At 40.4% G+C, this 26,758-nt stretch overlaps 2 protein-coding genes across 5 annotated transcripts in view; one reads left to right on the plus strand and one right to left on the minus strand.

The window, feature by feature from the left end:
- Positions 1 to 1,316: 1,316 nt before the first annotated feature.
- LOC124361383 (piggyBac transposable element-derived protein 4-like) lies at positions 1,317 to 3,164 on the minus strand. Its single transcript, XM_046815430.1, has 2 exons — positions 2,183 to 3,164; positions 1,317 to 1,987 (listed from the first exon to the last, which is right to left on the minus strand). The coding sequence occupies exons 1-2, from the start codon at positions 3,162 to 3,164 to the stop codon at positions 1,317 to 1,319; spliced, it is 1,653 nt and encodes a 550-aa protein (XP_046671386.1).
- A 1,100-nt stretch (positions 3,165 to 4,264) lies between these two features.
- LOC124360932 (acetyl-CoA acetyltransferase, mitochondrial) overlaps positions 4,265 to 26,758 on the plus strand; it is a 71,671-nt gene continuing 49,177 nt past the window's right edge. The window contains exons 1-5 of one of the 4 annotated variants that reach the window (XM_046814940.1): positions 4,265 to 4,506; positions 16,795 to 16,943; position 17,648; positions 23,542 to 23,656; positions 24,767 to 24,960. In XM_046814940.1, the coding sequence (XP_046670896.1) occupies positions 4,486 to 4,506; positions 16,795 to 16,943; position 17,648; positions 23,542 to 23,656; positions 24,767 to 24,960 (480 nt within the window). In that variant the 5' untranslated portion in view covers positions 4,265 to 4,485. The other 3 variants (XM_046814936.1, XM_046814939.1, XM_046814938.1) reach the window with 3 other exon arrangements.

Genomic DNA, 26,758 nt, shown 5'->3' on the forward strand with positions numbered 1-26,758 from the left:
TTTTCAAATTATGAATCTCCCCTAAATTATTCTTTTCAAAGTCTCCATATATGTATTCAGTTTTAAACCTCATATGAATACGAATACAGCTCTTGGATATTTTATTTGAATACTATTTGTCAGAATAAACGAATACTCCAGGTTTGAATTCAATTCTTCCAGAGAAATTGTATTCATTTCAAAAGTATTCGAATTCATTTTGATGTATTCGAATATGTGAATACTCTGGTTGTATTCGAATACTATTCGATTCTGTATTCGATTCTCCCATCACTATGCAGAAGCAGCTGTGTCGTTAATGTGCTTGTACGAGCTCCTCACGCCTGAGATTTAATGGGGTGATCAACCGAGGCGGAGAGAAAGAGTGGGGATGGAGGGGCCCCTCCTGCCAACTACAGATAGCCCGTGTATTAGAATAGTGGAATGGGCGGTCCGCGCGTTCTCGCTCTGTACTCATCTGAATTTAATTTAGTTCAGTACCTGGCAAACCTATTAAAATGTATCACTGTATTTTCAAACCCCTTTCCGTAGTTTAGTACAGCATACATATATTTAAATTACATTTTCAATCAAATCAATCAATGTGACAAGCCTCTTAAAATGTACCACTGTGTTTTTAGCTTCTACTCTGAATTAAACACATTTCAGTAATTTGGTACAACAACATATATATGTATATATATATATATATATATATATATTACATTTTTAAAGCTGGATGCTGCAGGACTCAGCGCAATTTATATAAATTTGTGTAATTGTAATTGTATCATAAATCTTTATATTCGTAGCATTAGAGATCAGTAGGACTAAATTATTTTCATCATCCGTATTACATAAAATTTCTGTAATATAAGTGTAATATTTCTTACATAAATATAAGTGTTTAAAATTGTAAACCAAAAATATACTCATATATGATCTTAAACTGAATTTGTCAGTTACAGTAATATAATATAATTAGCAAAATTTTGTATTTATTAATGATGTCACGTGCTATGTTAGGTATTTAACCCTTTGAAGCACGTTTTACAAAAAATGAATATTTTAGTGATTTTATATTGTTTCCCTATAGAAATAACCTTTGTAAGTACAGTACATTTATTTTTAGATTTTGTCAATCATAATTTATATTTATTTTTGAGGTGGTTTCACTGCATAACCACTATGCAAGTACGGTCTTTGGGTGTATGCAAATAAAATTAAATTTTCTCCACCAACTTTTATTTAATACAATCAATAAATGACTATTCTAACAATCCAAAACTGATTGTGTTGATAATGTTATTATTACTTCATATGTGGACAATTTTTATTTATTCCTTTCGGTGATAGGCTCGGAAACAATCTTTTAGTTCACTCAAACAAAGGGCAACACCACACGTTTCACATACCCATTTCGACCGATGAACTTCTTCTTTGCTGGAGCATTGAGCACAACGTCGAGACGTTCCTCTTACTGGCATGTGTGCATTTTCCGTAAAACGAAGTTCTTGTGGAACCTTTGGTTTGTAGTTGTTGATTGGAGTTGAAGAACTTCGTCTTCCTCTAGTTTCTCCACGAGGTACTCCCAGAAGGGCTTTTGACACGCTTCTCCTAAACTCTTTTAGTGTCAGTGGTTTTCCCTGGGATAGCATTGAAAATATGATAAAAGAGTTTACTATGGTTGTGTCCAGAAAGTGCCAGAAGATTCTGTGCCACCACTTTTTGGACTTGCGATCTATTGAGTAGGTAGATTTCAACATGTCTGCCTTATCGACATAGCCCATGTGAGCATTGTAGTCCTTTACTAATATAGGGCATGGAACAGCTACAATTTCACCGTTTGCCTGTTTTCTGTTTACAGTTGTCACTTCGTTAGGATTGTGGTAATTAGAAAGAAAGTAGATACCTCTCTTGTCTTTCCATTCGACAGCTACAATTCCAGTCATAGTTGACATGAAGTCATGTTCTCCTTGATTCATATGTTTCCCTTCAGGCAAACACTCTTTTGGAAAAAATTGTCTGTCAGCTCTTGTTGTACCACAAGCTTGAATATTGTTTTTCTGTAAGTAAATCATTAGATTGACTGAGCTAAAAAAATTGTCACAATATATTACATAATTCTTATTTACTAATTCTTCAGTGAGTTCTGTTACTACCCTTTGCCCAAGATTCTTTTCAACTATTCCAGCCCTTTTACCTTCGTAGATTTGAAATTGGCTGATAAAGCCTTTTTCATCAGCCCTCACCCAAACTTTGTACCCACGTTTGGTTGGCTTATCTGGCATATATTGCTTGATTCCACTCCGACCTTTGAATGGAATCATGCTCTCATCAATTGATTGAAATCGAGATGGAGCATAGCATGCTTTGTAGGTTTCTTGAAGCTTGTTTAGGAGAGGCCTGATCTTATATAGTTTGTCATAATTAGGAGAATCTCGTTCGGGCATGTCATTATTATTGTTTATATGTAAATTTGTTAAAAGCCAGCCAAATCTGTTCACAGACATGTATGAAGATATGTAGTCATCTCTCAAATCTGCCTCTGAAGACCAGTAATCACGGTAGGAGGGAAGTTTTTTTATTCCCATTAGGATATTTAGGCCTAGAAACACTTTCATTTCTTTCCTTGTTGTTGGAAATCTGATAACGCCCCCACCTATTTGGGTAGCGTAAACATTGGTTTCAAACACAAGTTTGTCAACTAGATCGTCGGGAAAAAGAGCTGAAAACACATCAACTGGGGTTGAAGCGTCAATTAGGGGACCTGTGCGTTCATTGAAATCATACGACTTATTGGGTGAGTAGTACTTTTGATACCACGTAACACTATCTTTGTAAAGTCTGTTAGCCAAAGGCTCAGAGTCCTCATCAAATTGAACGTCCATAGGCTGATTTTGAACGTCCAAGACTGCATTACCTTCGGGAATGCCAGGCTCTACCCCCTCTGCACTGTGATTATCTTGAAAGTCATTTTCATTAATAATTAAAATCGGGATTTCATTACCTTCAGCTGTTTGGGCTAGGTCCAAATAATCTACCTCTAAGATTCCATTTTCTGCAACTGTGTATATTCCTTCAGCAACATCCGGGTATACTTGATCTTCGTCGTCCTCTGATTCAGGGTCAGATGGGATGTCTTCAGTTTCCGCCAGCCAAGCCTCTATGGATTTGTTCTCCATGGTTATAGTACCCCCTGAAATCAATAAGCAGTTGTAAAAAATGTAATAAGTAGTTTTATATAGTAAAAATAACAATATAAAACAGGTTTAGCAACTGGTACGTAGTATAAACGACGGCCGACCCCAAATGCATGGTGGTCATGTGGTGAAACCACCACAATAACGCCTAATATTTATTCGCCTGGAATCTCAAATCTAATTATTATAGTTTATATGTATATATTTAAGTACAATATACTGAAAATATATGTTTGTACTTACCAAAAGTGATCAAAGCACAAAAGAAATACAAATATGTCACACTCAGTCAAGGCATGGACTCTTCTTTCACCCAGTCGTGGCAAACAACGCTCCTGCCGGGATTTGGGCGAATCTAGTGGAGCGGTTACGTAATTTGCCGCTAGAATGCGTCCTAAATCACTTCTGGAAGGTGGTTTCGTATATGCACCACTATGCGGGAAAGGAATAGAAATAAAAACATAGGTGGTTTCACTATGATGCCACTGTGCTTCAAAGGGTTAAGTCAGGTAGTTGTCATTGATTTTGTCATATTTCTATAATTATGTTTTTGGTTGAATATTTACTCGCAAGTTTCTTTTTTAATCTTTTTTAATACCCTTAGTTTATTACAGCTATTACATAACTCTTATTACAGATTTTGTAGTGTAATTATTAATTTATTTACTACCAATTAAGGACTCCACATTATAATATGTTGCTTTTGCCCTATTAATTTGAATATATTCCAATAGCACAAAAAGATTATGACATTTTATTCGTTGTGCACCATCTCACATTTTGTAAAGTGTCTTTGGAGTTATAAAGAAAGTTCAATATTAATATAATTAATTCGATATAATTTCTATGTTTTGCAGATATGTTCGGATATAAAACGACTCATTAATTCGGATATAAAACGACTCATTAATTCGTAAGATAATAGAAATCAGAACCGTTCCGAACTGAGGTCGCTATCAGCCGCATGTACAGAGTTTGTCAGGAATTTTCGGGATTTATCGGTACTGCTCGGCTCTGTCCCCACTCTTTCTCTCCGCCTCGGTTGATCACCCCATTAAATCTCAGGCGTGAGGAGCTCGTTGTGCTTGTTAGGAGGTTATGTTCCAGTTCGAGGTTTATTTATCTCTATATGATAAGTCTGCTCTAGCTGTAAGATATAGAATAGGGAGTATGATGTCTGCATCCGATGTTAACTAAAGAATAAGATTAACAGATTGTATGTTTTTTGAGAATCTCAGCAAGACCAGACATTTACACTACATCAATTCATAAAACTATTCTTATTCTAATCTAGGGAGTAAGGATGTCAGCATTACGAGGAAAGGTGAGTTAACATTAATTAACCCCAAGACTCTGAGGATTAACCGATTTATCATGATCCAGTTTCTGCAACTGTATTTCTTCAGACAATTATAATAAATTAAAATGCAGATTTTGCATTTTGCAATGCAATCCCCATGTTAGTGTTAGAGAGGGCTTCACTTGTTAAGTGTTAGACATGCTGTGGTGAAAGACGAAAAATGTCCCTTGAGGAAAAAATCTCCCAATAAAAATTTTAATTCAAATGGTTTTATCATGAACATCTCTGGGCATTACTGCTAGCGGAAATTATAAGATTAAAAGCCGACCTGGCAATTCACGAATTTGACGTTATCAACGTATTCTGCTCATCCTCCTGAACAAAAAATATATGGTACTTTGGGATTATACCGACCACACCCAGACATGAATCGTTATTTCACATTTCGTTTCTACTGATTACTAGATTAGCGTAGAACAATATTTCGTCAATATAAAACAGGAATTGTCTTATCGCAAACACCTCCCCATCCTCAGACAGAGGTCAAAGTCGAGCGTCTAGTAGATAACGTGATTGCAGAGTCTCGCCGCCCGTTCAGCTGGTGCATCGCTTTGTTGTACTTCCGTGTTTTACCTCTACATTTCTCCAAACACAAAAATTCAACAAAAACAAACATTTACCAAACTAAACTTTTTATTAAAAAAAACACTCAAAACTTGTTTTTTATTCTTGATCACATTCCGCCACCCAAAATGCGAGTGCCTCTGGCCATCAGCGCGGGGCAGCACCGAAGGTGCTGCCCCGCGCTGATGTCGACGAAAGAAAAACATCCCTCGAGATAGTACCTATCAGTAAAATATCAAATTCTAGAGGGGCTAATCAGAAATATAAATTGAATTGTAATGGAAAGGCAATGATGTACCGTGCAAATCACGTGATGCCGCGCGGCCTGCCGTAATCAGGATTCTCGAGAAAGATAAGATAACAGCGACAACAATACCGATCACAATACCTGGAAATGCTTGTAAGTTTGTAATTTTGTAATTGAAGAGTTTTTTCGTTCTATCATGTTTGTTTCTATAAATTTCTATTTTTGTGTTCTTCATACTGGTGTGGTCGGTATAATCCCAAAGTACCAAATATATACTTATAAGTTATGGTTTTAGGGGGTGCAAATGACAAATAACACGATTTTAGAGGGTATATACATAAATACAGTAGTTAAGTTCTTAATGTTTTAATCTTCTGTTTGTGTGCTATGTCTGGATCTGTAAATATAATCTGTGGGTGGGACTAATAGCGTATCTGTTATATGAGGGCTCTGGGGCAGAAGTCAGAGAAAACGTGTACTGTAGGTTGGATCGAGTGAGTGCGTGACGATCATGGTTCAACCATCCACTAGTTAGACCAATCGTAGTGAATTGGTGTGTCAGAGTGTTTTGTCTAAGGCATTTTAAGAGTTTACGTTTCGACCGAAATGAGATTATTTAGTTTCTGTACATTCTGTAGAACACACTAATGGTAAGTGTTCTCTATTAATGTCCATTTATATACATATTCATATTAGGGGTATTCATGATTTATTAAGTTTTTTACACAGTACATAATTGCCTTTCCATTACAGTTCAATTTATATTTCTGATCAGCCCCTCTAGAATTTGATATTTTACCGATAGGTACTATCTCTAGGGATGTTTTTCTTTCGTTGACATCAACGCGGAGCCAATGGTGCTGCCGAAGCCCGCGCTGATGGCCGGAGGCACTCGTCTCAACTCGATAACAACTAATTAATTTGTAGCTCGAAATTTAAGAAAAACGTTCATTTGGATAAAAATTCTGCTCATTTCAGTATTATTTTTCATTTACGTTTGCAAAGATGGAGCTGCATCCGATGACGTCATCACGAGGTTGAATCATGGTCACGAAAGGTCACATGATGCACGATGTGGATGTAGAACATGGAAATATTGCTCCATGTTGTGAGCCGGTTCAATACCTATATCTCCCCGGCTCATGTGTGTTTTATATAGTGTATGTGTGTGTGGTTTATTGGCTGCAGAGCCCACTGACCTTTTGAAGGCGTTTAGCCTTTCCGGGAGAGTGGTAGAGACTCCGAGCCGTGGTGTACAAGTTAGGAGTAGCTCCAGTTTAATATATTTTGTTTATTTAAGTGTTTGTTAGTTTTGCTGAGCTATACTCCTTCTGACATGTGCGGCTAAGTTTACGGCCCCTCACTGATGAGGTTCAGGAGATGAGTTGATTTTCTGCTGTCATCTCTCCATCATGCGTGGTCGCAGAGAACCTTCGCTTTTGCGCTCTGCTGAAGGACGGCCACCATGATGGACATTGCTACTAGTCAACATCTGTGATACCCTGCTCATATTCTTTATTTATTTGTTATTGTTATTGTTGCCATTTATATAGTTTATATTTTGTTATTTAATTTTAAGTTAGTTTTAGATATTATTTAGTTATTTCTTGGATTTCATTAGGAGCCCGCCCTTAGCCGAAGGATACCGGGTGGAATTGGCATTTCTTGTTTCAAATTATGGCGTTTCTAATTTTTGTATGCAGGTGCACCTGATAAGGATTGTTTGAGGAATATACTACTGCAGGCACTTTTTATTTTTTTTAATTTTTTTTATTTATAGTATCTATACTTATATATTTATATTGACTAGATAGGCCTATGTTGTGTCTTAGTAAATGAACCTGAGTATGCTGACCACGGTGTTCTTTTTTTTTACCTAGTTTAGTTTTGATCCGGCATCCCGTTCGCCACCATGGGCGCGCGCTTCCCTGATGGTTTGCTGTGGGTGTGCGAGCGGCGATGTTCGGTTTAAATGGTAGCAGAGTGTGGTTAGCTGCTCTCTCAGCTGTCTCTCAGTTCTGGTTTTGTTTGTTGGTGTAGGTTAGTGTTAGGTAGGGGGAGGTTAGAGTACACAATTTTTTTTCATTAGGAGCTCGCCCTAGCACAGGATACCGGGTGGAATTGGTTTAGTGTCTTGCTTCCTGCAGACTTACCCTTTGCAGGGAGCAAGGGACTCTAAATTGCTTAACCGCTAAATTTATCTAACTGTACTCTACTTCTCCCCTATCAATGTGTTGTTTTGTTATATTTATTGCTTCTGTGTTTGTAGGTTGTGGTTAGTGTATATTTGCAGGGTATCCTTCTATTAGGTAGCAGGTATTAAGTTCTTCACTTGGACCTCGTCAGTGTAAGCCTTTTGTGAGTTGAGTCCACTTAGGTTACTAAGTAATTGTTGCGTACGCTTTGTTGTTTATTGTTGTATTTATTTGTCTTAATTGTTTGGTATGGCGTTTTCCCTGGTGCCTGAACATCTACGCAAGCCCGAGTTGGTTTTTGAGGTCCTGGCGAGAGGACAGAAGCCCGAGGGAGATGTGAGGGCATTAAGGGCTTAATTACGGGCTTGTATAGCGTTGGACCGCAGCTGGAATGCAGAGTTCCAAATTAACACAGAATTTGAGTTTTGTAAAACCCGAATGGAGGAATTAGAAGACGATATTAATTTTGAGTCACTTCCCATGTCCGGGTCAGCAAAGGCTAGATTGGCATCTCAGCTTTTACATTGGCGTGACAGAATAGTTTTACTTATGTCAGCTCCTAGTTTAGACTCTGATATTAAAAGTTGAGCTTTTTCGGCCAGTAACAAATTAAAACAAGCCTTAGATGGTTTGAGTGAGGTGCGCTCGGTGAAAGAGAAGGGGGTACTATTTACCGCTGTCACTCCAACGGAGGTTCCCACTACCATTACTTTTGCTAACCATCCTCCGGCTCTTTCTTTCGAGCCTCCCAGAGTTACTATGTCTCCGATGGGTAGTGGCCCTCCTGAAGCGGCTGGTGAGGCATCATCTATAGTTGTGCCTTCCTTTTCTAGCTTTGGCAAACTGCCCCATCCTTTGGGGAGTGTTTTACAACACTTCCCCAGAGTTGATGGGCTTGACACTAATTTACTTATCCATTTCCTTCTGGAAGTTTTTAAGCTAAGAGAATTTCCTGGTATGACAGATGCCATGCTTATGCAGATTTTAGCGCAGTTTTCCTTAAGGCCGCTTTTTGATCGCCTTCTAGACTGCCTTAAGAGAGGTGCCACCTTTGACCAGTTTCACGCCGAGATCTTGGAGTTCTTTGTACCTGCTCGGGTTAGGGTGCGCTTGCGGGTGGAACGCGTTTATCGTCCTCAGGCACCAGACGAGACGTTGAGCCATTTTGTCGGGGAGATACGGGATGTAGCCCGGGTGTTGCGCTTGAGCTTGAGCGAAACGGAGTTGGTGAGCCTTATTTTGGAGGGCATTAAACCTGAAGAACGCTCCCGTTTGATTTTTTGTAGCCGTCCCGCATCTTTTGCGGATTTGGACCGCCTCTCCATCATCTCTAGAGGGGTTCAGGATGCGGATGATCAAAGGGAGGCCATGTCGAGGCATCTTCCTCACTTGCCTCCGGGGCCGGTCCATGCTCCGGTGCAGTCTGAGCCAGCAGCTGCTCCTTCCCGTAGGCAGCCTCCTACCTGTTATGGCTGCAAGCAAGTGGGACATATTAGACCGTTTTGTCCACTTAATAAAAAAAACTAGTAAGCTTGCGGACGAGTAAGCCCGACTCGTGCCGTAAAGGTAATTTTGAGGGCAAATATGTACCTAATTTTGATGGTAAAAGGGTAGCTGGTTTAATGCAGAACAGAAAGAAAACAGAAAGAAATAGACTTGGGGACAGTTATCATCGTTGGCCGAGAGGGGAGGTTGCTGCTCTGGCTGCGCAGGGAGTAAGGGCTGCCCGCTCAACCTGCCCACAACTGGATGTACTTGTGGGGAATGTGGTGCAGAAGGCCCTGGTTGATTCTGGGTCAGCACGCAGCCTGATTTCTTTGTCGTTTTTTGAAGATCTAAAATCCTCTGGGCTAATACGGCAGGTTGAGCCTAGTTCACTTATCTGCTGGACTGCTTCACGCACACCTTTACCTATTATCTGTAGTGCCCAGATTCACATCAAAATTAATTATTTCTCTTGGGATTGGAGCTTTTTGGTGGCTAAGGACCTGACTTTTCCTTTCATCTTGGGAGCAGATTTTATCGGAAAAACTGGCATGATTTTGGATTTGGCCTCCAGTCATGTTTTCTTTGCTTTCGCCAGGCGGGTGCTCGTTCCCTTTTCAGATGTCGAGTCTCGTGGGACTGCTGCCTTAGAGATGGAAGATAAGAGCTTGACTCCTCCTGACCAACTAGGACATCTTACGCCGAAAGAGGCTGAGGACATAAGGCAGATTTGTTTTAGTTTTCCTGAAGTCCTAACTGACAAACTGGGCACGACCAATCTCTTGGAATACGAGATTCGTCTTACAGACACCCGTCCTGTACGTTCCCATCCATATAAGCTTGCTCCGCCCAAGATGGAAATTCTGAGAAATATGATTGATGATTTACTTAAGAGTGGGGTAATCGAGCCGTCTTGCTCAAATTTTTCCAGTCCAGCGTTTCTAGTGCCGAAACCTAATGGGAAGTCCAGATTGGTCCTGGATTATCGAAAGCTCAATGCTCAGATAGAAATTGACTCCGTGCCTCTCCCCGATTTGCATTCTGCTTTCGACTGGTTTGGTAAGGCCAAGTATTTCTCCATTTTTGATCTTAATCAGGCATATCATCAGATTCCTCTAAAACACGAGTCTCGACCTCTCACTGCCTTTTGTGTGCCTTGGAATTTGTACCAGTTCACCCGAGTGCCAATGGGCTTGGCTGTGGGGGCCCAGACACTCACCAGACTCCTGGATTCTATCTTTCATGATGTCAAATTTAAGTTCGTGTTCAACTATCTGGATGACCTGCTTGTGTACAGTGAGAGTTATGAGGAGCACTTGACTCATCTAGAGGAAGTTCTAACTAGGCTGCGAGAGTCTGGCCTTACCGTCAATCCTGAAAAGGTGAGTTTTGCTCAGCCTGAAATATCGTTTCTGGGTCATCTTGTCTCTTCTCGAGGTGTTTGTATTGATCCAGAGAGAACCCAGGCAATCAGGGAGTTTCCTCCTCCTAAGGATGCCAAGGGGATTGCCCGTTTTGTGGGAATGATAAATTTTTATCGTCGTTTCATCCCCAATGTTGCTGAAGTGGCGGCCCCTCTGAACTCTCTTAGGAAAAAGGGTGCCAAGTTTGAGTGGGGTGAAGCGCAACAGACTGCTTTTGAGCAGCTGAAAGAGGCAGTGATGCAGCCTCCAGTCTTGGCTATGCCTGATTTCAGTTGTAAGTTCGTCTTGCAAACTGATGCTTCCTCCTTAGCCGTTGCTGCTGTTTTATCGCAAGAAGTAGATGGTATCCGGCAGCCCATAGCTTATGCTTCATGCACGTTAACCCCTTGTGAGAAGAAGAGTTGTTCTGTTTATGAGCTGGAATGTTTGGCTGTCGTGTTTGGAATTAATAAGTTCAGGCGTTACCTAGAACATAAAGAATTTTTGTTGGAAACCGACAACCAGGCACTTTCTTGGCTCCTTGCCCACCCCCGTCAGCTCGGGAAGATTGGTCGCTGGGTAGTCCAAATTTCTGCCCTTAAGTTCACAGTGCAGCACGTGCGAGGCACCCAAAATATCATAGCGGACACTCTGTCACGCATGTATCACTTACCCAACGACCACCAGAATTTATCAGAGCCGCCATGTTGTGGCGTGCTCCTAGACTTTCCTCTGGCATTTTCGGACATTGTTCCACACCAACTTAAGGATCCCGAGCTGACTGCTATCATCAATGAGCTTAAAAACGGAGGTGCCCACCCTCCTTATTTTCTGTACCGAGGTGCTCTATGCTGCCGTGACAAGCAGCGGAGAAAACCTAAGTTAGTGCTGCCAAGCTTTCTTGTACCGATGGTCTTTCAGTATTTTCATTCTTCTCCTGTGGGCGGACATCTAGGAATTCATAAGACCATCGCGAAGATTAGGGATCAGTTCATCTGGAAAGGTATGGACCGGGATATTGCAGCTCGAGTACGTTCTTGTGAACTGTGCTCGCTAAGCAAACCCGCTCAAAATACCAAGTTGGGTCTTTTGTCATCTGAGGTGGCGGAAAAACCTTTGGAGAAGGTTTTCATTGACTATGTTGGGCCTCTCCCGCGTAGCAAGTCCGGAAATAAGTTCCTACTTGTTTGTGTGGATGCCTTCTCCAAGTTTGTTTGGTTGTTCCCATTGCGGAGTGCTACCGCGCAGCTCACGGTGCAAGCACTTCGTAACCATTTTTTTTCAACACTTTGGAATCCCCGCCACCTTAGTTTCCGATAATGGTTCACAGTTTGTCTCCAATATCTTTAAAAGAATGTGCTTTGGGCACGGAATCCGCCATGTGACTACTTCCCCTTTCTATCCTCAGCCTTCTCACGCCGAACGGTTTAATCGCAATCTTCGATCTGCTCTCATTGCCTTTCATGCGGAAAATCAGACCACCTGGGATCAACAACTACCTTGGATCCAATTTGCCTTTAATACGGTCCAGCATGAAAGTCACAAGGCGGTACCTTTCGAGTTATTATTTGGCTTTCCGCCAAACAACCCTTTGGCGAACCTTTGGAAAATTAGCGATCTTCTGCCACCTCCTGGTTCTCCCGATGTGAAAGCCACTTGGGAGGCAGCCAGGCGGAATCTCATTCGGGCTAGGGAGTTAGTAAGGAGGAAGTACAACCGAGGTCGTATTGCCAATCCCTTCCAGGTGGGGGATCTAGTTTACTGCAAGGCTCACCCAGTCAGTTCGGCTGTGGATAAAAGAGCTGCTAAACTTTGCTACAGGTGGACTGGTCCCCACCGCATCTTGAAGTTTCTGACTCCGGTGACTGCCCGACTGGGAGATCCTCAGTCCGAGAAGATTTTCAGGAAGGCGCACATATCCCATCTGAAGCCTTGCCGGAGTCATCCGTGATTTCTCTTTAGTCTGTGCGGGAGGGTTTTAGGTCCAGAGGCCTGATCACCTCTGCTCCTTCTTCCTGATCAAGGTTCCTGTTTTCTTCTTTGTACCCACGCTACTCTTGGAGGGATTTCTTGCCTCCAACTGGATTTTCTTGGTTTTCCCTTCTGCTGACTTCAGGGTTTCCGGTTTATAATTCTTCAACCATTGGGGGGAGAGGCATTTTGTTTGGTTCTTCATTTTGAAGAAATTAACAGAGGGGAGTTCCTCCTTTTGGGGGGGGAGTCTGAGCCGGTTCAATACCTATATCTCCCCGGCTCATGTGTGTTTTATATAGTGTATGTGTGTGTGGTTTATTGGCTGCAGAGCCCACTGACCTTTTGAAGGCGTTTAGCCTTTCCGGGAGAGTGGTAGAGACTCCGAGCCGTGGTGTACAAGTTAGGAGTAGCTCCAGTTTAATATATTTTGTTTATTTAAGTGTTTGTTAGTTTTGCTGAGCTATACTCCTTCTGACATGTGCGGCTAAGTTTACGGCCCCTCACTGATGAGGTCCAGGAGATGAGTTGATTTTCTGCTGTCATCTCTCCATCATGCGTGGTCGCAGAGAACCTCCGCTTTTGCGCTCTGCTGAAGGACGGCCACCATGATGGACATTGCTACTAGTCAACATCTGTGATACCCTGCTCATATTCTTTATTTATTTGTTATTGTTATTGTTGCCATTTATATAGTTTATATTTTGTTATTTAATTTTAAGTTAGTTTTAGATATTATTTAGTTATTTCTTGGATTTCATTAGGAGCCCGCCCTTAGCAGAAGGATACCGGGTGGAATTGGCATTTCTTGTTTCAAATTATGGCGTTTCTAATTTTTGTATGCAGGTGCACCTGATAAGGATTGTTTGAGGAATATACTACTGCAGGCACTTTTTATTTTTTTTTATTTTTTTTATTTATAGTATCTATACTTATATATTTATATTGACTAGATAGGCCTATGTTGTGTCTTAGTAAATGAACCTGAGTATGCTGACCACGGTGTTCTTTTTTTTTACCTAGTTTAGTTTTGATCCGGCATCCCGTTCGCCACCATGGGCGCGCGCTTCCCTGATGGTTTGCTGTGGGTGTGCGAGCGGCGATGTTCGGTTTCAGTTGTTCCATTTTTTATGTTCCAGAACTTTGTTATTTCTTATTTCCACCGGCCCCGTAAAACCTTATATTGTTTTGTTCTGTAGGACGATTCCAATAAGTTAATGACGCAAAACTCGTATTTTGCCGCTCCGGCCGTTAATGTGACAATTACCTTGCTAGCTAGGAAAATGCAAATTGACAAAACAAACAAGTAATAATATTATAAATTTACCTTATCATAAATTTTAGGTTGGATATAAAATCATCTTGCAAGAAAAGTAGTTCCACTTTTAATGTTCTAAAATTCATTATATGTGATTTCATCTCTTAAAACCTCATATTGTTTTGTTCAGAAGGACGACTGCAACAGGTTAATAACTTGAATCTCGAGTATAACTTGAGTCATGTTCGTCTAAAGAGATAAAAAAAAAGTCAGCAACTAAAATGCTCAAAACGAAGCTATTACATCGTTTTGACATCAGAGATACCTAGATTACAAAATACAATAATAGAGTGTAATCTAGGTGGAGTGGCAGTCTTGTGTCATCAGGTATACAATTTCTAACCACAGGGTAGCAACCGAGTTTTTACACATAAAGTAGTAATAGTAGGAAGGGTTGATTCAGTTAGAATGTTCAGTTAGCTTCCAGTTCACCTTCCTTTTAAATTTGAGACAACGTCAGATAACGGACCCTGCAATAAGAGGAAAGTGAATTGGAGCCAAACTCAATATACAGAATAGTTATTAGTTAAGGATACAATTTAACAAATCACAATAACATACTAAGATGTAAGTTAAAAAGAATCACCAATCTTCAAACATTTATACACATCTTTTCAGTTCACACTGATCAAACTGTTAACCTCCATGTGGCGTCAAGTCACATCAGGCATGCAAATAACTACTGTCTACCTGCACATCGACTTTGTTCCACAGAGAAGAAAACAAATTATATTGGTGCCAAGATGTGGAGCGTATTGTTGCATGTACTGCTAAAACAGTTAACCTCCATGTGGCGTTCAAGTCACATCAGGCATGCAAATAACTACTGTCTACCTGCACATCGACTTTGTTCCACAGAGAAGAAAACAAATTATATTGGTGCCAAGATGTGGAGCGTATTGTTGCATGTACTGCTAAAACAGTTAACCTCCATGTGGCGGTCAAGTCACATCAGGCATGCAAATAACTACTGTCTACCTGCACATCGACTTTGTTCCACAGAGAAGAAAACAAATTATATTGGTGCCAAGATGTGGAGCGTATTGTTGCATGTACTGCTAAAACAGTTAACCTCCATGTGGCGGTCAAGTCACATCAGGCATGCAAATAACTACTGTCTACCTGCACATCGACTTTGTTCCACAGAGAAGAAAACAAATTATATTGGTGCAAAGATGTGGAGTGTATTGTTGCATGTACTGTTAAAACCATTAACCCAACATGTGGCGGTCAAGTCACTTCAGGCATTCAAATAACTACTATCTACTTATCTTGATGATAAATATATCGTTGAGAACCATTTGTAAAACTTTGCTCCTTAACAATTATTACAGTGAATATGTAATATGTTATGTAAGAGTCTAGTTAAAGAAAAGAAATATAAATTAATATCAATAGTGTTGTATCACATCATTGTTTTTAGAAAGAAATGAAAAATGTTACTACTTAGGCAAAATAAAGTATTAACAAGAAAATAATATGAATATTTTCTATTAGTCTATAAATTTGTGGAGAAAAATACAAAGAATGGAGAGGGAACTTTGCTTTTAAATGCACTGCTTTAGAGGAAATGCAACATCTGAGATGGTCATTAGAGTGCAACATCTGAGACGGCTATTAGAGTGCAACATCTGAGACTGCTATTAGAGTGCAACATCTGAGACTGCTATTAGAGTGTAACATCTGAGACGGCTATTAGAGTGCAACATCTGAGACTGCTATTAGAGTGCAACATCTGAGACGGCTATTAGAGTGTAACATCTGAGACGGCTATTAGAGTGCAACATCTGAGACTGCTATTAGAGTGCAACATCTGAGACGGCTATTAGAGTGCAACATCTGAGACGCATTAGAGTGCAAATTGTATTTAGTTTCATGACATTTTATATCTTATAACAAGGTTGTAAATAAAAATGTGATAGCCTAAAACTGGAAAAAAGGTTATATATTATTCTTATTAATTAATGCCTTGAAAAACACATAAACAAGACAAATCAAGTGGTGGTTTTTTTAACTACTGCGGGAATTTAAGATAGGGAGATGTTTCTAGTGTAAGCAATCTTTTATAAAAATAACAACCACCCCAGGCCTTTGTGTCCTTGCAAGAGTTAGAGGACAAGGAAACTCCCAGAATATAAATCAAGGACATACAATGTCACAGTTGTCTCGACTAAACCAATCTTATTAGTATTAGTAAGTATCCTTGACAATACTTACTCTTACTTACTCCCATGGCCATGGATACCCTAGGTGGTATTTGGCCTCGCCAACCAGCTGCCTCCATCTCTCCCTGTCTTCACAATCCTCCTTACCCGCTCTCAATTTCCGCAAGTCCTTCTACACCTGGTCCTTCCAGCGATTTTTGGGTCTACCTTGAGGTCTTCTTCCAACTGGATTGTGTTTCCAAACCTCTTTAATCAATTTATCATCCTCCCTCCTCATCACATGGCCTGCCCACCGAAGTCTCCTGCTCTTTGCTTCTCCTACAACGTCTGGAGATTGAAACATCTCTCTGATTTCTTGGTTATGCCTGATTCTCCATCCATCTCCATCTCTAATAGGTCCGAACAATCCTTGACAATACCAGGAGAAAAGTTTTATGTGTTTATCCTTGACATAGGTCTATTCAGCATCAATGTTAGCTGGTGCAAGAAAATATTATAGTGGAACAGAATGCATTTGGACTAAGGTATCTGTATCGAGGTGTAAAAGTCAACTTGTTATTTCATACTATTACATCTGATTGATTGAAGTTGAGTTGTCTAAAGTCAATTATAAATTGAAAAGAAGCAGTATGCTCTTAATATTTGAGTTGATTATTTTATTTATTAGTCCAAACATAAAAACTATTAGTTTTGTTAAATTTTTTGTTTTCATCAATAACGTATTTTATTATTAACAAAATCACCAGTTTGAACATTTGATAAAAAATGGTATCTTATTCAATTTCAAACAAAATTGATGTATTCTAATTCAATACTTTGTTTAAAATGAATGTTTAACCCCTAACAAATGTTGGACTCGGTGATTTGGATTTGCCCATCATGTTTGTATATTACAATGTTACAGGTTCTGTTACAACAGTGCCGAGTGAGGTACAGCACAAAGCCAACATTGAATGAAGTGTTTATATTGAGTGGAGCCAGAACTCCCATGGGCTCCTTTGGTGGCTCTCTCGCAGCACTCGGAGCCACGAAACTAGGAGCCCTCGCCATCCAGTTACAAACCATCTCCTAGCTAGTCACTACCGGTACTGTATTTGTATGTTAGGAAAAAATTCACTTTAAATAGAATTTCACCATAATTCTGTGGTGTTCGGGAAAAAGGGGATAAGTTCATTTTTTGTGCAAAATGAGTTAAGTATAGTATCGTGTTCATGAGATTCCCAGCTGTGTTTGGGTATAATGGGATAAGTTCTAAGAGAATATTATGAGGTTCTATTTACTTGTGAAAAAGGAGTTACTTCACTGAGGGAGAATTACTGTTTGGGAAGAATGGGATATGTCAACTTATCCCGTTTTACCCGAACACAAAAGGCGACACTATCAAACTCAATGTTTGTGTAAAATGGGATAAGTTAGAGAAACACATGTTGAAAAAAGCACTCATCTGATAGTTAACAGCTGAGAAATTGATGAGAAAACCCTGGTTGAGGATGCATTAGCAAAACATCATGAGTTAGCAGACAGAGCTTACACATCTAAAGAGATTGACAAAAAGAAAACCATGAATGATGACAAATCTACTACATTAACCTTTGACCTTCAACAATGTCTCCCAACCCCTCATCTTCAGTCTTCTGTGGTATTTTATAAACGTCAATTATGGACCTTCAATTTGACAATCCATAACAGCAAAGTCAACCAAGCTTACTGCTATATGTGGAGCGAAGTAGATGGAGGAAGAGGCTCAAATCAGATAGGGTCGTGTGTGGCTAAACACCTAAACAATATTCCTGAACAGCTGAAACATGTTATTTTGTATTCAGACACATGCGGAGGCCAGAATAGAAATTCAAATATGCTTGCCATGTTCCTTTTAGCAGTGAAAAATCATACCCATTTGGAAACCATTGATCACAAATTCTTGATACCTGGACATACACATATGGAATGCGATGGTGACCATGCACAAATAGAAAAAAGAAAGAAAAAACAAGATGCACCCATTTTCCATCCTCATAATTGGATGCAACTAGTTCGTCAAACTGGAGGAAAGACTAAATTTAAAGTTGTGGAAATGCAAAAGCAGGATTTTTCCCAGTACGCTAGCCTGTATGAAACAAGTCAAGAAAAGACTAGACCCCTACGGATTCCTGTGAGGAATGGAAAAAATCTATGATGACAATGAAGACCGTTTTTATGGCGAAATGTAAAGTGGATGCGATTCACTAAAAATTTACATAGAGTACTCTACAAAGACACTTTGGATGAAGATGTACCATTCAAATCCATCTCAGTGATCAAAGCAGGGCAGTCAAGAAACAAGTTGATGCCACCGCTATCGTGTAGTGGAAGAATCCCGATCTCTGAAAAGAAGAAAAAAGATTTAATCAGTATGTTAAATCTCATACCAACCGTATTCCATGACTACTACAACAACCTTCCATCAACTGACAAACCAGACATTCTCCCAGATATAACCAATGAAGGTCAAGAGAGTGACGACTGATGTAGCCAACGTACATGTACTAGTCATGTAGGAAATGTTCATTAAAGATTATGTACTGTATTTCATGTTATTATTCACCTGTCTCAATGAGATACAAATCACAAATATTTAGAGAATAAGTGAATATGTATTCAAAGGTTTGGGGTAAAAGGGAATAAGTTGTACAAAAACTTTAAAAAAATTTATAAAAAAATACTGAACAATTATTTAGCTAAGATAATTATATATTTAAACAGTGCATTAATTATAGAATTAAAAACAATATATTATGAACTCAGTCAATAATAACCAGATTTACAATAAACATTCAAACTTTGTGTTTGCATTTCCCGCAAGTTAATAAAACGGCACTTATCCCCTTTTTCCCGAACACCACAGAATTATAGTATTTTATTTTGAATAAATGTAGTGAAATCATTCATAATGTTCGGACAAACCTCAACTCAATCATTCATAAAAAGAACTCAACTCAAATATCCTAAAATTAAATACAGTCAGTGATACAGCTAGGCTCGTAGAACATGCTTATCACACAGGTATGTTAAATGTTTAAAAATCTATTATTTATTTCCAATAGTAAGACCATTCCATTTTTTCTGAGGTTAATATGGTCGTTGTGGTGTCTGGAATGGGCTACATAGACAGACGGAGTAGAAGTTAAAATCATCTGAGAGAAGTTCACGTATTAAAAGAATTACTTTGTTTCATTTTTTTATTATTTATTGTATGTATATTATTTATTAAAAAAAGTCTGTGATTAAAAATACTTTCTTCAATCGAATAAATAATAATAGCTTTAAAAGTTTGCATCAAAAACTTCATGAAAGATTTCTGAGTAAAAACACTTTTTTAATTTACTTGGAAATTTGTAGATAGGATTTTGAGTTAGTTTTAAAATCTTCAGACTTGTTTTAAAATAATTGATCTTTGTTTTGAAACTTTGTAACTGCAAATGTTTCTATTTAATTTAAAATGTGTTGTTGCAAAAAGAAGAGAAGAGTCCATTTTATTAGAATCAGTTGCTTCAAGTCTAACGGATTGTTGATTTTAATAATTGTATTATTTCAAACAGTGTGCAGTGCTAATTTTACCTGAATTGAAAATCACATTAATTTAGCATTTTAAAAGTCACCCTTCATTGTGTAACATTGTATTATTTTGATCCTCAGTTATTTATATGTGCAGAGAAAAGTTTGACCTGAAATAGGTTATCAGTAGTGTCAAATTGCTATCTTTCTTTGGCTTTCAACGATAACATAGTCTTACTGTAATTACCTTACTCATTGTATTAGAAAAACTTTTAAGATTCAAATTACATAAACTCCATTGTTTTTAAAAGCATTTTGTTCTTTAATTGAATGAATGAGATCAAAATTCTGTACAATTTCAACACCTTATGTGTGTCTCAAAATTATACAAATATTTATTTTTTAGTTGTCGATTTTTAGTATCAATAGGATAAAAATATCTATTGACCTAATAGTCTAAATTGGTTAAGGATCCACATAAAAGTCTGCAGGACAGTTTTGTTATTTCTTTTGATTTTATATAAAATAACAACTAAAAAAGATAACCCAGATATTTGTGGTAATGTCTGAGAGAGTTAGTAGCATATTTACTTTTGTTGGTATACTAAAATAATACGAAAAAATGGCTCACTACCTATACAGTCTATGTGAAGTGGCTCGCTGTAAGTGCATTTAAGTGTGTAATTCCCCAATATATAATTACTCACTTGTGCGGAAGCTTACCTGGTTCCTGTAAGTCATTTCCAATGTAACACTAAGATTATTAATATTACTACCAGAATATAAAACTCATTCTAAACTACTCAAAAAATTGACTTCATTCTTCAGTACCTCTCATCGTTGGTACTGCTTATTTTATTGGACAAGGCATTCTATCTGGGGAGAAACATCTCAAGTGAACCTACGAAGAATTCAGAGGCTTCAGAAACAAGCGATGAGGATCCTTAATTGCCTGGGACCAAAAGACACCTGCAAAAGATATTGTTCAGACCTCAGAATTATGACCATGGGGAATATATCCCAAGCAGGGAATGTATACCAAGCTGGACTTGGCCAATCCCCTGCCAGCCTTGTGTAGTGCCTACATGTGTACACTGTGACTGTAATGTTGACAGGCAGCCGTAGAGCCGTGCCGCAGTACACAAGGATGAGATCAAGGAGGTCTACAGGGGGAATGTATGCCAAGCTGGAATCGGCCAATCCCCTGCCAGCCTTGTGTAGTGCCTAGATGTGTATACTGTGACTGTAATGTTGACAGGCAGCCGTAGAGCCGTGCCGCAGTACACAAGGATGAGATCAAGGAGGTCTACAGGGGGAATGTATGCCAAGCTGGAATCGGCCAATCCCCTGCCAGCCTTGTGTAGTGCCTAGATGTGTACACTGTGACTGTAATGTTGACAGGCAGCCGTAGAGCCGTGCCCCAGTACACAAGGATGAGATCAAGGAGGTCTACAGGGGGAATGTATGCCAAGCTGGAATCGGCCAATCCCCTGCCAGCCTTGTGTAGTGCCTAGATGTGTACACTGTGACTGTAATGTTGACAGGCAGCCGTAGAGCCGTGCCGCAGTACACAAGGATGAGATCAAGGAGGTCTACAGGGGGAATGTATGCCAAGCTGGACTCAGCCAATCTCCTGCCAGCCTTGTGTAGTGCCTAGATGTGTACACTGTGACTGTAATGTTGACAGGCAGCCGTAGAGCCGTGCCGCAGTACACAAGGATGAGATCAAGGAGGTCTACATGGGGAATGTATGCCAAGCTGGACTCAGCCAATCTCCTGCCAGCCTTGTGTAGTGCCTAGATGTGTACACTGTGACTGTAATGTTGACAGGCAGCCGTAGAGCCGTGCCGCAGTACACAAGGATGAGATCAAGGAGGTCTACAGGGGGAATGTATGCCAAGCTGGAATCGGCCAATCCCCTGCCAGCCTTGTGTAGTGCCTAGATGTGTATACTGTGACTGTAATGTTGACAGGCAGCCGTAGAGCCGTGCCGCAGTACACAAGGATGAGATCAAGGAGGTCTACAGGGGGAATGTATGCCAAGCTGGACTCGGCGAATCCCCTGCCAGCCTTGTGTAGTGCCTAGATGTGTACACTGTGACTGTAATGTTGACAGGCAGCCGTAGAGCCGTGCCGCAGTACACAAGGATGAGATCAAGGAGGTCTACAGGGGGAATGTATGCCAAGCTGGAATCGGCCAATCCCCTGCCAGCCTTGTGTAGTGCCTAGATGTGTACACTGTGACTGTAATGTTGACAGGCAGCCGTAGAGCGTGCCCACTACCTAAGGAAGAAGAGATCAAGGAGGTCTACAGGGGGAATGTATGCCAAGCTGGAATCGGTCAATCCCCTGCCAGCCTTGTGTAGTGCCTAGATGTGTACACTGTGACTGTAATGTTGACAGGCAGCCGTAGAGCGTGCCGCAGTACCCAAGGAAGAGATCAAGGAGGTTTACATGGGGAATGTATACCAAGCTGGACTTGGCCAATCCCCTGCCAGCCTTGTGTAGTGCCTACATGTGTGTACACTGTAATGTAATGTTGACAGGCAGCCGTAGAGCCGTGCCGCAGTACACAAGGATGAGATCAAGGAGGTCTACAGGGGGAATGTATGCCAAGCTGGAATCGGCCAATCCCCTGCCAGCCTTGTGTAGTGCCTAGATGTGTACACTGTGACTGTAATGTTGACAGGCAGCCGTAGAGCCGTGCCGCAGTACACAAGGATGAGATCAAGGAGGTCTACAGGGGGAATGTATGCCAAGCTGGAATCGGCCAATCCCCTGCCAGCCTTGTGTAGTGCCTAGATGTGTACACTGTGACTGTAATGTTGACAGGCAGCCGTAGAGCCGTGCCGCAGTACACAAGGATGAGATCAAGGAGGTCTACAGGGGGAATGTATGCCAAGCTGGACTCGGCCAATCCCCTGCCAGCCTTGTGTAGTGCCTAGATGTGTACACTGTGACTGTAATGTTGACAGGCAGCCGTAGAGCCGTGCCGCAGTACACAAGGATGAGATCAAGGAGGTCTACAGGGGGAATGTATGCCAAGCTGGACTCGGCCAATCCCCTGCCAGCCTTGTGTAGTGCCTAGATGTGTACACTGTGACTGTAATGTTGACAGGCAGCCGTAGAGAGCCGTGCCGCAGTACACAAGGAAGAGATCAAGGAGGTCTACATGGGGAATGTATGCCAAGCTGGAATCGGCCAATCCCCTGCCAGCCTTGTGTAGTGCCTAGATGTGTACACTGTGACTGTAATGTTGACAGGCAGCCGTAGAGCGTGCCGCAGTACCTAAGGAAGAGATCAAGGAGGTCTACAGGGGGAATGTATGCCAAGCTGGAATCGGTCAATCCCCTGCCAGCCTTGTGTAGTGCCTAGATGTGTACACTGTGACTGTAATGTTGACAGGCAGCCGTAGAGCGTGCCGCAGTACCCAAGGAAGAGATCAAGGAGGTTTACATGGGGAATGTATGCCAAGCTGGACTCGGCCAATCTCCTGCCAGCCTTGTGTAGTGCCTAGATGTGTACACTGTGACTGTAATGTTGACAGGCAGCCGTAGAGCGTGCCGCAGTACCCAAGGAAGAGATCAAGGAGGTTTACATGGGGAATGTATGCCAAGCTGGACTCGGCCAATCCCCTGCCAGCCTTGTGTAGTGCCTAGATGTGTACACTGTGACTGTAATGTTGACAGGCAGCCGTAGAGCGTGCCGCAGTACCCAAGGAAGAGATCAAGGAGGTTTACATGGGGAATGTATGCCAAGCTGGACTCGGCCAATCCCCTGCCAGCCTTGTGTAGTGCCTAGATGTGTACACTGTGACTGTAATGTTGACAGGCAGCCGTGTAGAGCGTGCCGCAGTACCCAAGGAAGAGATCAAGGAGGTTTACATGGGGAATGTATGCCAAGCTGGACTCGGCCAATCCCCTGCCAGCCTTGTGTAGTGCCTAGATGTGTACACTGTGACTGTAATGTTGACAGGCAGCCATAGAGCGTGCCGCAGTACCCAAGGAAGAGATCAAGGAGGTTTACATGGGGAATGTATGCCAAGCTGGACTCTGCCAATCCCCTGCCAGCCTTGTGTAGTGCCTGGATGTGTACACTGTGACTGTAATGTTGACAGGCAGCCGTAGAGCGTGCCGCAGTACCCAAGGAAGAGATCAAGGAGGTTTACATGGGGAATGTATGCCAAGCTGGACTCGGCCAATCCCCTGCCAGGCAGGCCTCCCTTTTTGCCGGTACTGTTATTGGATTTTGTCTGGAGGATTTATATATTTATCTTCTGCTGAATATAACTACTCATGTAACAGTTCTGATTTTCAATAAATTTTAGTTTTTAAATTCACTTTGTTATTATTATATGTATATAATATGATGAAGGGGAAAGACCTTGTACCAGTAAGTTTATATTATTTTCATTAATTTTCCACATTTGTAGCCACTATATGGTGTTTTTATCATATAAATAGTTTTATTTGCTATTAAAATCATGTTAGTTTCTTTTCACTCTGAAATATATTACATTACTGTTAGAGTGGTTTCTGATTATAATATAATTGAGTTAGTGATTTTAAAAACGTAGTGCAGTGTTTCTGTTCTTTGTCTATTCACTCAACCGTCACGACCATGTTCCCGATGATGTTGGTTAATCGAGTTTTTATTGTAATATTAATTTTATTGTTTGTATGTGTCTTTTTGTATTGTAATACATTAATATTGATAAAGCGATACTGTACAGTGCAGAAGAACCTGACTCTGAAGATCAAGAGTCATTCTTCTTTCTGAGAACTGCAACTTAGAGTATTTTTTTCTCTTCTTAAGACATTATTAATGTAGAAAATAAATGAGCTTACAGTATATTATAAATAATAAGCATAAAATATGCTATTATATCATGGGGAAATTTGACAACATAAGCTTGTATTCTAGCAATTCCTGTCTCATTGAACATTCTGAGACATTTCATAGACTTTTGAATTAATATTATTCAAGTTTTGAATTGTTATGTATAGTGATAATTTTAATTAGACTTAGTTGTTACTTGACATGCTTGTATGTATACATGTGAATTATGACTTTGTCAATGCTTCACTGCTTAACGGCAAATAAATTATTATTATTATTCATGATCTAGAGGTTCTATGGTCTGTTTCAACCCATCATGGCATAGCGGTATGTAGTTATTGGAACTTGTACCAAGTCTCTTAGGGCAGATAGGCAGATGTCAGGCCCTTAATATAGTACTTTTAGATTTATTACCATTTTTCAAAATGGAGAACTAGAAAATAAAATAAATTTATTCTAAGCATAACTTTTGCTTTTGGTAAAAATTTTAATTTTGTTGACAGGTTTGTCTAAAAGCACAGATTGTTCGACGATCAACAAGGTGTGTGCCTCTGGGATGAAAGCTATCCAGCTGGCAGCTCAGAACCTGATGTGTGGCCACCAGGACGTGATGGTGGCAGGAGGCATGGAGTCCATGTCAAATGTTCCGTTTTACATGCGTAGAGGAGAGACCAGTTACGGAGGTGTTAGTCTGCAGGTGAGAAGTTCAGTCTATGTTACATCCAAGAACACTTTTACATGCGTAGAGGAGAGACCAGTTACGGAGGTGTGAGTCTGCAGGTGAGAAGTTCAGTCTATGTTACATCCAAGAACACTTTTACATGCGTAGAGGAGAGACCAGTTACGGAGGTGTTAGTCTGCAGGTGAGAAGTTCAGTCTATGTTACATCCAAGAACACTTTTACATGCGTAGAGGAGAGACCAGTTACGGAGGTGTGAGTCTGCAGGTGAGAAGTTCAGTCTATGTTACATCCAAGAACACTTTTACATGCGTAGAGGAGAGACCAGTTACGGAGGTGTGAGTCTGCAGGTGAGAAGTTCAGTCTATGTTACATCCAAGAACACTTTTACATGCGTAGAGGAGAGACCAGTTACGGAGGTGTTAGTCTGCAGGTGAGAAGTTCAGTCTATGTTACATCCAAGAACACTTTTACATGCGTAGAGGAGAGACCAGTTACGGAGGTGTTAGTCTGCAGGTGAGAAGTTCAGTCTATGTTACATCCAAGAACACTTTTACATGCGTAGAGGAGAGACCAGTTACGGAGGTGTGAGTCTGCAGGTGAGAAGTTCAGTCTATGTTACATCCAAGAACACTTTTACATGCGTAGAGGAGAGACCAGCTACGGAGGTGTGAGTCTGCAGGTGAGAAGTTCAGTCTATGTTACATCCAAGAACACTTTTACATGCGTAGAGGAGAGACCAGCTACGGAGGTGTGAGTCTGCAGGTGAGAAGTTCAGTCTATGTTACATCCAAGAACACTTTTACATGCGTAGAGGAGAGACCAGTTACGGAGGTGTGTGAGTCTGCAGGTGAGAAGTTCAGTCTATGTTACATCCAAAAACACTTTTACATGCGTAGAGGAGAGACCAGTTACGGAGGTGTGAGTCTGCAGGTGAGAAGTTCAGTCTATGTTACATCCAAGAACACTTTTACATGCGTAGAGGAGAGACCAGTTACGGAGGTGTGTGAGTCTGCAGGTGAGAAGTTCAGTCTATGTTACATCCAAGAACACTTTTACATGCGTAGAGGAGAGACCAGTTACGGAGGTGTTAGTCTGCAGGTGAGAAGTTCAGTCTATGTTACATCCAAGAACACTTTTACATGCGTAGAGGAGAGACCAGTTACGGAGGTGTGAGTCTGCAGGTGAGAAGTTCAGTCTATGTTACATCCAAGAACACTTTTACACATGCACTTTGAGTTTCTATAAAAATTGTGATGCTTTAGTTAGCGTACTTAATTCTAGTGTCCCTTTATGGCAAGTCATAAACGTTAAATATTGCCGTGATATCTAGTTTATCTCTCACCAATGTAGTAATATCATTTCCAGTTTAACATTTTTACAGCAAATCTAGTTAAATGTGACACATGGGAATTTGTAGATGACAAGAGCATTGTTACAAAACATGTTCTGTTCTGTTTATTTGTTGGATTCTGCATTATTGTCTTTAGGGCAGTTTGAGGTTGTGTGTGAAAGTTGTAAAAAAGGCACTAGTATTAACATGTTACAATTTCCTTGAAGTGAAATTACTACAGGATTCAGCCCATCGGTTTGAGCCATTTTTAAAATTTTTGATTTCTCAAGTTTTGAATTAATTGAATTTATTGTACAAGTAGTATCAGTATGCTGAAGACGGCTTCCGGTAATTCACTACATGATAAATTCCAGGCAATTAATTATTGGCCAAAACAGGAATGCCGACTTTGGAAGACCATACATGTGTGGTGAGGTTGGAAGACCATACATGTGTGGTGAGGTTGGAAGACCATGCATGTGT

Source organism: Homalodisca vitripennis, chromosome 4, assembly GCF_021130785.1.
Source record: "Homalodisca vitripennis isolate AUS2020 chromosome 4, UT_GWSS_2.1, whole genome shotgun sequence".
Taxonomy (NCBI): Eukaryota; Metazoa; Arthropoda; class Insecta; order Hemiptera; family Cicadellidae; genus Homalodisca; species Homalodisca vitripennis.